The 10,926-nt window shown below is 37.2% G+C and overlaps 1 protein-coding gene across 1 annotated transcript in view; it reads left to right on the forward strand.

The window, feature by feature from the left end:
* Positions 1-10,926, forward strand: part of HERC6 (HECT and RLD domain containing E3 ubiquitin protein ligase family member 6) — a gene marked incomplete at its 5' end in the record, with an annotated part of 84,727 nt that overhangs the window by 50,554 nt on the left and 23,247 nt on the right. Inside the window, 3 exons of the mRNA XM_011933031.1 lie at positions 3,753-3,866; positions 4,493-4,600; positions 8,458-8,628. Of these exons, the coding sequence (XP_011788421.1) occupies positions 3,753-3,866; positions 4,493-4,600; positions 8,458-8,628 (393 nt within the window). The remainder of the gene's footprint in view (positions 1-3,752; positions 3,867-4,492; positions 4,601-8,457; positions 8,629-10,926) is intronic.

A 10,926-nucleotide genomic window follows, 5' to 3' on the forward strand; every position in this document is an offset into this window, starting at 1 on the left:
ATATAGGGTGTCAGACTAGGGCACTGTTTCTTACACTAACTTTTGTTTTCCTTCTAGGTTAAATTTACTTCTTAATAAAATACACCTCTTTCCCTGGTGCTTTTTAGTACTCCTTGTATTGAAAATCAAGTATTCATTTGGCTGTTAATCTATCCTTGTACCTGTACAACACCGTACAAGTTTCTGTATCTTTATAATAAATATTGATATGTGATAGAGTAAGTTTCAACTTTTATCTTCTCCTTCAGTATTATTGTGGAACTTAAATATTAACTTTACAATTACCTTTTTGTTCCAATTCTACAAATTCCATTTGATTGTGTCTTTGACCTGGTAGTGATTGGAGACAGAATGACAACTTCACATTATTGAGTCTTCTAAGTCTGATCATGACATAGCTCTCTATTTAGTTCTTCTTCAGTTTCTTACAAAAATATGTTATCGTGTTCTATGTAGAAGCCTTGCGGTCTTTTATTAGATATATCATGAGTACTTGATATTTTATGTGATTATGTATCTTTTTAAAACAGCTTTATTGAGATATAATTCTCCCATTTAAAATATACAATGTCATGCCTGTAATCCCAGCACTTTGGGAAGCTGAGATGGAAAGATTGCTTGAGCTACGGAGTTCAAGACCAGCCTGGGCAACATAGTGAGACCTTGTCTCTATTTTTTTAAAAATAAAAATAAATAAATAAATAAAATGTGCAATGTAATACTTTTTAGTATATTCATGGAGTTGTATAACCTTTACCACAATCAACTTTACAACATTATTATCACCCAAAATGAAGCCCTATCTCATTAGCAGTCACTCCCCATTCCCCCTCAACTCCCATCCCCTTACTCTCACCCCAGCCCTAGGCAATCACTAATCTACTTTCTGTCTCTACAGATTTGCCTATTCTGGACATTTTATGTAAATGGAATCACACATTATGTAGTCTATTGCAACTAGCTTTTTTCACTTAGCATAATGTTTTCGAGGTTCATCTATGTTGAGTATGTATGAATACTTCATTCTTTTTTATTGATGAATAATATAATGCATTGCATGAAATACCACATTTTATATATCCCTTCCTCAATTGATGGGTATTTGGGTTATTTCCCCTCTTTGGCTATTATGAATAATGTCACTATTTAAATGTCTGTACAAATTTTTGTGTAGACATATGTTTTCATTTACTGTATATACCCAAGAGTGGGATTGCTGGGTCATATGGCAACTCTAGTTTAATCTTGTGAGGAACCAGCAGACTGTTTTCCAAAGCAGCTGCACCATTTTGTATTACCACCAGCAATGTATGACAGTTCTAGTTTCTCCACATTCTTTTTTTTTTTTTTTTTTTTTGAGACAGATTCTTGCTCTGTTGCCCAGGCTGGAATGCAGTGGCACGATCTTGGCTCACTGCCACCTCCACCTCCCAGGTTCAAGCGATTCTCCTTCCTTAGCCTCCCATGTAGCTGGCATTACAGGTGTACATGTACACTACATGCCCTGCTAATTTTTGTATTTTTGTAGAGACAGGGTTTTACCATGTTGGCCAGACTGGTCCCGAACTCCCGACCTCAAGTAATTCACCCACCTCAGTCTTTCAAAGTGCTAGGATTACAGGCATAAGCCACCGCACCCGACCACTTTTCCACATTCTTGCCAACACTTGTTATTATCTGTCATTTGGATTATAGTCATCCTAGTGAGTGGGAAATGGTATCTCCTTGTGATTTTGACTTGTATCTCCTTGATGGCTAATGATGTTGAGCTTTTCATATGCTTATTGCCCATTTCTGTATCTTATTTTGAAAAATGTTTATTGAGGTCTTTTGTCCATTTTTAAATTAGTTTATTAGTCTTTTTATTATTGAGTCATAAGAGTTATTTACATATAGTTGTAAGTCCCTTATCAGATATACAATTTGTTAATATTTTCCCATGTGTTGTTTTTTCACTTTCACCATGGTGTCTTTATGCACAAATGTTTTTTATTTTGATGATAAATTCATTTACTTTTTCCTCTTAAAAGTTAAATTTTTAACTTTGTCATTGATGTATAGAAACGCAGTAATTTTTATACATTAAGCTTGTTTTTAACAATCTTGTTAAATTTACCTATTAAAACTAATCTCTTGATTCCTTTGGATTTTCTCTGTATAGAATCATATAACTTGAAATAATAACAGTTTTGTTCCTGTTTATTTCTCTTTACTTATTTCATTGACTAGGACATCCAGTATAATGTTTTATAATCTTATTCTGATCTCAAAGGGAAAACCTTCACATTCAGTTTTATGTTTTGCTGCGGGATTTTTGTAGATACATTTTTAAAAGGTTAAGGAAGCTTCATTCTATTTCTAGTTTGCTGAGGGCTTTGTTTTTAGATCATGGATGGATATTGACTTTTATTAAATGTTTTTTCTGCATATGATGGCAAAATACACAGATGGGTTTTCAACTGTTTTAACCTTACTTACTTGAAGTAACACAGCTTGCTCATAATGTGTCATAGATTTCAAAGATTCCATTTGCTGATATTTTGCTTATCATATTTGCATCTATATTTACGAGTGAGACTGGTTTGTTATTTTACTTTCTCATAATGCCCCTGTGAAGTTTCTGGACCAGGTAATGCTAATCTCATGAAATTATTTGGGGAATATTCTTTTTCTATTTTATGTAAAAGATTCTGTAATCCTAGCATTTTCCTTAAATGATAAGTAGAACTAATCTATAAACCTTTTTGGGTCTGGAAATTTCTTTGTCGAAAGTTTTTTAAATTATGAGTTTAATTTATTTAACAGCCACAGGATTATTGAGATTTTCTATTTTTTTCTTGTATTGCTGGGTATTTCCCAGGATTTGTCTCTTTATCTAAGTTTTCAAATGTCCTATTTTTATCTTTTTAATCTCCTCACAATCTGTAGTTTCGCCCCATTTTTCATTCTTGATACTGGTGTTTTTGTTTGTTTGTTTGTTTGTTTTTTGAAAAGTCTTACTGGGAAATTGTTTTTTCTTTTTTAAGGAAGCAGTCTTTTCATTTGTTGATCTTGCTCCTGTATATTTGTTTTTTATTTCCTTAATTTATGTTGTTAAATTTCTTATTTCCCACCTTCTATCATTGGTATTAACTTTGTGTGATGGAGGCATATTTAGATCATTGATGCTTCCTCTAGGAAGCCTTCTTGAACCTCTTAAGTCTTTCCCCAATCAGAAACTGTATCCTAAATGCCTGGTAACTTGTTGTTTTACCTACTAGACCACAGGTTGTCAATCTACACTGAAGGGCAGTCTCCTGTTTTTGCAAATATAGTTTTATGGGAATAGATCCACATTCATTGAAGACAGGACATTTTAATTTAAAGATTTGTCCCATGCTTGACAAAATAATGTGTGCCAAGTTAGTATTTATTAATTAATGAACGAAGTGCTGAATTTGTTAAAAGTACCTTGGATTTTTATGGTGCTTTTATTCTCAAAATCTAGAAACTGTTTCCAGTAAATGCCCTAAAAATTAGTTTACTAATCCACACTGTCAGCGTCTTATCTTTGACATTTCTTCATGAAAATTAAGGAAATTATAGCTCAGAAAATGGAAACTTTATAGAACTCTACTTCATTACTGACAAATGTTTTCAGTTTAGAGAGCTCTCTTCTTATCTGTATGACAGCCATACATATATATCTATATATCATAGATTAAATCACTTATTGATAGAAAATGAAATTCACAGGTCATATTCTCTTTAAGGTAAACAAAGCTAACTGTCGACTACCAGAAAATACTTTCAACATAAATGAACTCTCTGACTTATTAAACTGTTATACAGATAGAGGAAGACAGCTCTTTCGGGATAACCACATGGTAAGAATAACATTTTTACTTCTGAAAATGTTCATATTTTAAAGGAGGACACATTACTGTAGTATCTGTTAAGGTACTCCTTTGATAAATCAAGATTTGAAATTTTTAAAATTACAATGATAAATTTGCTAAATTTGATGATCATTGAAAACTTAAATATATTTTAATCATAAAACAAATGCACTTTTTGAAATTTTGTTTCTAAGTAATTTGGATTCTTACAAACAGATTTCTGAGGCCAGGTGCAGTGGCTCACACCTGTAATCCCAGCACTTTGGGAGGCCAAGGTGAGCAGATTGCTTGAGCCCAGGAGTTTGAGACCAGCTTGGGCAACATGGTGAAACGCTGTCTCTATCGAAAAAATACAAATACGTGGTAGCATGTATCTGTACTCCCAGCTACTCAAGAGGCTGAGGTGGGAGGATCACTTGAGCCCAGAGAAGGAGGTTTTAGTGAGCCAAATGTATGCCCCTGCAGTCCAGCCTGGGTGACAGAGCAAGACTCTGTCTCAAAAAAACAAAGAACAACAAAAACCAGATTCCGAAAAAAAGGCGATAAGGTAAAGGAAGTAAGTTTTTTTAAATTGTTTTTAATTATCAAAACTATTATCTCTCTTTATTTTTTAGATACCGGCAGAAACCCCCAGTCCTGTTATTTTCAGTGATTTTCCATTTATCTTTAATTCGCTATCCAAAATAAAATTATTGCAAGCTGATTCATGTATAAAGATGTGGGTATGTATGTCCTCTTTTTTAGTGTGAAAAATTTCAAACATATATAAAAAAGAGATAGTGGTATAATGAATCCCATCACCAAGATTCAGCAATTGTCAACATTTTGCCACACTTTTATCTATCACTTTTTTTCTTTTGTTGTTGTTACTGTTTTCGCTGAAGTATTTTACAGCAAATTTCAGTTCCAATGTCTTTTCAGCTGCCCATAATTCAATGCATTATTTCTGGTTGTCTTACTCGTGTTCACTGTGAGATTCATGAGTGGTTCAAGTGGCAACCACTTGATTCTTTCATTGTTTCCCATTAACCTTTTATTTAATAATTCATCCATTATTTTCATTAAGGTTTGTGGTATGGCAATACTTCTAATCTTATTCGTTCCAAAGTCATTTCCTGGAATTAGGTAAAAAAGAGCTTTTCCTTATCAGTCAGGGCACTTGGTTACTCTAAAATGGTTAAAGACCATTCACATAGGAAGGTAGAATAATTAATTCCTATCCCTTTATTATGAAATGTTACCAAATTACCCTCTATAGAGATTGCAAATGCCTCTTCCACATGCTGTTCTCAGCAATGCAGAGTATTATCAAGCTTTGTGATCTTTTTCATTTTGATGAGTTAATCATGATATTTCAGTTTGATTTTAATTTATATTTCTCATTGTTATTTAATGTTCTAGTCCTCACTTTCTTTATATAATATCTATTGTTTTCCTGCCGTGAACAACACTGACACTATCCAGTAAACTGTTCTTTTCTTCTCTCTTTCCTCTCTTCCTCTATCCAATTTTAATACTGTGTTCTTAAGTGCTAATCTTTAGATTAAAAATACCTCCTTAAGCTTCTTGGAGCTTGATTTATAAGCTCCCACTGATATTCTTTTATTCTTAAATAATGTCTATGAATCAATCAATAAGTTTATTTTGTTTTCTACTTACTTTCACCCTTCTGCTTCTTTTCAGGTAGTTGTGTTAGTCCCACATAAGATTTACATATTATGTGGTTTCTTTTATCACCATCAGCCTTAGTTCTCAGTTAAAGATATATAATATCATCCCCTTATTATGCTAAATTGTCCAAACTTTTTTCTTATTGCTGAGGCTTGTTTTCTAGGTCATTCCTTGTGAAAAGTTTATATCTATTTATCTATGATATTTATATTTTAAAGACTCATAGGAATCAGAACTTATACCCATTATTGACTTTTATTACTAATTCAAAGGATGCATCTGGATGAAACATAAGAAGTCTGGGATAGAACATGCACAAGAGAAGCCATTTCAGTTATTCAGTCCCTTCTTATACCCCACTAATTACATGGCTTACATGATATTTTCCAATGTGCCATGTCCCATAAATCCATAAATTCCAGGTTTATTTATAATAAGCAACCTAGACAGACAAGGTATATCCTGCTAGTAGCATTCCACAGGTAAGGGCTGTCCCTCTAGTTACTATTATTATTATTATTATTTTGAGACAGAGTTTTGCTCTTGTTGCCCAGGCTGGAGTACAATGGTGCAATCTTGGCTCACCACAACCTCTGCCTCCCGGGTTCAAGCAATTCTCCTACCTCAGCCTCCCGAGTAGGTGGGATTACAGGCATGCACCACCATGCCTGGCTGATTTTGTATTTTTAGTAGAGATGGGGTTTCTCCATGTTGGTCAGGTTGGTCTCGAACTCCCAACCTCAAGTGATCTGCCTGCCTTGGTCTCCCAAAGTGCTGGGATTACAGGCGTGAGTCACTGCACCCGGCTTATTATTATTATTATCATCTTGAGACGGAGTCTACCTCTGTTGCCCAGGCTGGATTGCAATGGTACGATCTCTGCTCACTGTAACCTTCACCTCCCAGGTTCAAGTGATTCTGCTGCCTCAGTCTTCCAAGTAGCTGGGATTACAGGCACCTGCCACCACACCCAGATAATTTTTGTATTTTTAGTAGAGATGGGGTTTCACCATGTTGGTCAGGCTGGTCTCGAACTCCTGACCTCAGGTGATCTGCCCACCTCAGTCTCCCAAAGTGCTGGGATTACAGGCGTGAGCCACCACAGCCGGCCTAGTTACTATTATTAGTGTCTATTACCAGCATGTTTACAAATAGATTTGACCAGGTCATCTCTTCTTTTATTTCTGAGCTGTCTGTTTTTATTTTCCTAACATCCCTGGTAAAGGGAGAAAACAGACTGTCTTTCCTTTCCAAATCTAACTTTCCCATCAGTTTCCCTTAAACAAGACCTTCCCTTTATGGTGTTTTCTCCTATAGCCATGTTTCTCTCTTGGTCATTTGTCTATTCTGCTAGTGAGTAGTCGAGGGTTGAGTGGACAATGGACTCGGGCAGATTGCACATTATGAAAGACTAGGAAAGTCTGAGGACAAGAAAACTCTTACTTTTAGTTGTTATGAGTGAAGCTGGAAAGCGGACTTTACAATCCTGCTCTCCAAAGGAGAGATAATGGATATAGTCAAAACTGCAAGCTCCAAACTGGATCACCATTTCAAATGTGTACATGTGAAAAGGTAAAACCAATATATAGAGAACCGGAGTAGAGAAGCTGGAAATTAAGCTAAGAGGCAGGTTTCCCATCCAGCTGTTGGTTATGTAAAAGAAGGTACAGACACCTCTCCCTGCTGTAGTCAGTGGAGGGCATTGCTGGTCACAGACCCATGGAACTCAGACCCATGGAACATGTTGCTTAGTAGTCAGTATTGCTGGATGTCCCAGACCTGCAGACTCCTGCAGGGCCACAGGAGGTGATGACCCAACCAGAAAGAAACAGAGATGGAACTTGTTCCTTTTCCCTACAAATCTGGTGCTTAAAAAAAAATCTTAAAGAAAAACTAGAAGAATCTAGTAATAACAGACAAATTTCTTAGTATATAATGGTGGCAGATACTCAGGGCAGGGATTTCCCAACCCCAGGGCCATGTGCATACTTCTCTGAGGTGCTTGTAGAGAGTGAATGTGGGCAAACACACCCAGCCTAGGAACCTGGGATAGGATAGCTATTATCCACTGGTCTTGCTGTCACAATTTCAGGACAGGCCCTATAAGGGCTACATTGGTTTGAGTTCTAAATCCTCATTTATTGTCTTTGTGATGTAACTGAAGCCCTTGAGGAGTGTTGAAGGTCAAAGCAAGGATAGCAAGTCCAACACTAGATTTCTAATCTAGAGAAGTTCAACAGAAACAAGATCAGAGATTAAAGTAGTGAGAGAATGTTGAGAATTCAGAAAAGCTAAAGAGAAGTACTTAGGGTGATCATAAAAGCTAAAAACAAGTACTATTCAGGGTGACCAGGAGTAATGTTAGATAAAAAATGAGGCCACCTGTGGTATATTCTTAGAGAGTTCCCATGGATGGATCATAGTTACTGGAAAGAAGAGTGGATCTTCTCTGAGGAAGTCTGTCTTCTTTCTTTTTCCTACAGCTCACATTATCCCTGAGCTCTTATACTGCCTTTATATTACTGAGGATTACAACGCTAATGCTCTGTGTCTTAAGACTGATAGTGGATGAATGTCTCAGCATGTTGAATACCAGTATGGCCTTTAAGGATGATGTTTACTATAATAAATAATCTGAGATAGCTTTTAATAACTTAGGTGTTCATCCATGCTGACTAATCTCCTGTACACAATTCCTAGATAACCATAGTTTCTCTGGTCCTACAATCACTTCATCTTCCATAAGGCAGATATGTTGTCCGTTTTCTTAAATAATTACAATGTGAGTGTTTATAGCAATGGCAGGATTAAGTATATACTACACAAAATGTTTACTGGAAGTATTAAACAATCCCTGGGATTCCTATGAGGCAAAAGGAGAAGCCAACTAAAAAATTTATTTTTCCAGATGTCAGAAGAGAAAGCATACATGCTTAGGCATGAAACAATTCTGCAAAAAAATGATGAATTTCCTCCATCACCCAGATTTATACTTAGAGTCAGACGAAGTCGCCTGGTTAAAGATGCTCTGCGTCAATTAAGTCAAGCTGAAGCCACTGACTTCCGCAAAGTATTAGTGGTACAGTAACAAGTCTCATTGAACATTTTTACTTCTGTGGGAGGGATGCATTCATATGATGTAATAAATGCTCTCTTAAAAGAGCCTGCATTTGCAGCTATGGTTATCAATCTTTTGGTTTCCAGAATTCGCCTCTTACCCTTCAGAGAATAGCAATGGGATGCTTAATTGCATACTGGGCTATGAGTTAACTATTAGTTACTGATGACTACAAAAATGCTGCATAATGAAACATCCCAAAACTTAATGGCTCAAAATGACAATAATTTATTTTACAGATCTGCAGTTCAGTGGAGGACCTGCTGGGCTAGGCTGAACTCATCTGGGTGGCTTTGCAAATTTTGTCTGAGATTGTGTACATGTCTGGGAGTTGGCTAGGGATTGGCTGACCTAGGCCTGGCTGGAGCAATTTAGCTCTGCTTCCTATGTCTTTCATTCTCCTCCTGGGGCAAGCAAGCACGTTCTTCCCACAATAGTGCTAGAGGTGCAAGATAGCAAGACCAAACGTTGCTTTAGTCAAAGCAGTCATAAAGCTGAACCTAAGTCAAAGGCTAGGGAAATACAGCCTCTTCAGTGGGAGGAACTGCAAAGTCATATGCAGAAGACATGGATCATGGAGGGGTGAAGAATTGGGGCTCTAATGCAATCAAACTGCTAGAGGAAGGGATATTTTTCCTACATGTTGGCTCTAGTTTCATCAATTAAGACCTTCCACTATATGAGTTTCAATTCTAGCCATCCTTCCTTTTATCCTTTGTGGGTGCTTATAGGGTTTTTATTATGTGGTACCTCAGGTTATTTGCCCTCTTGAGGCTATAGAATAATGACTAGCTCTGTAGGTAAGAGCTGCAGTCTGTCCAGAAGAGAGTGGATTTTCTTGATGTCAGCCGTGAGAGGAAGAGTTGGGCTATTAGAGAAAAAATTGGAACCTGGGAAGTGGGACTCAGATAAAAAGGGATTTTCCCAGCATGTGACTCCAATGGAAAACAAAAACTACTGTATAAACCAGGCTTTCTAATTATATGTCTCCCTTCATACCTATTTTTCTTTAAATCTTAACTGTGAGGAAATCAGTAGAAAAGTATTCCCCTTATAGGAGATGACCAAGGGGTAAAAAAAAGTAAACTTCAAGCCAGATCAAATAAAAATACAGACTCTGAACAAGGGCAAGGTTGTCAGGGCCCACCACGAGTGAGTCCTAACTGTGGCATGGACAGGCAGTATAAATGAGCAGAAATAGGAAAATCAGAAGTAGGCTTAATTTGTTATTGGGATATTCAGAAGGGAAAGTGGGGCAGGCCCTTAAACATGATGGTCTGTTGACTGAAGCAGCAGTAGACAAGATTTCCCAGGCAAAGAGAGTAGAGAGAGAGCCAAAATCCAAGAAACAAAAATGAGTGGTGCTTATCGTTAAAAGATAAAAGTAAATTACCCAAAAAAAGGATGTAGAAAAGTAGTTAGAGACGTGGGGGAAAACCAAGATAGTACATAGCCATAAAGTCCAAAGGTAGAGAAAGCTTTTAAAAAGAGGGACTGGGGCCAGGCGTGGTGGCTCATGCTTGTAATCCCAGCACTTTGGAGGGGCCGAGGTGGGCAGATTACCACCTGAGGTCAGGGGTTTGAAACCAGCCTGCCCAACATGGCAAAACCTCATCTCTACTAAAAATACACAAACTAGCTGGGTGCAGTGGTGGGTGCCTGTAATCTCAGCTACTTGGGAGGCTGAGGCAGGAGAATGGCTTGAACCTGGGAGGTGGAGGTTGCAGTGAGCTGAGATCGTGCCATTGCACTCCAGCCTGGGCAGCTGAGTGAGACTCCATCTCAATAAATAAATAAATAAATAAATAAATAAAAAGAGGGACTGGTTAATGCTAATTTCTCATTTGAGAGCTATGGGCAATCTGCTCTGCTGGTTCCTGAAAAGGTCTCATGCCCAGGCATACTGTTTTGCAGAAGCCCAAATAAGAGTAGAGACAGGAAAAAACAAATACCTGTTGACTGGAGCCAAGGCTGTGAAGTCTGAATGATGAGATGGACAACAAGATAGAATAATCAGGGAATTTAGGGGCCCAAGGGTTTGAAGCACATCAAAATTTGGTTTGAGATACTGGTCAATGCAACTGGTAAATGCTAACTCTAGCTAGAGTCCCCCTTCACTTGGTCCATGTGGCAGTGTAAAGGATGCATACAACAATCTGAGAATAAATAGATTCACGGCCTCCACTGCTCAGCAGCACACTGAGGGAAGACAGATTGCAAGGAGGTAAGGGCTATGTGATTCTAGTAATTCTAGAGCCT

The sequence above is a fragment of the Colobus angolensis genome, unplaced genomic scaffold, assembly GCF_000951035.1.
Source record: "Colobus angolensis palliatus isolate OR3802 unplaced genomic scaffold, Cang.pa_1.0 Scaffold123, whole genome shotgun sequence".
In the NCBI taxonomy this organism is placed as follows: domain Eukaryota; kingdom Metazoa; phylum Chordata; class Mammalia; order Primates; family Cercopithecidae; genus Colobus; species Colobus angolensis.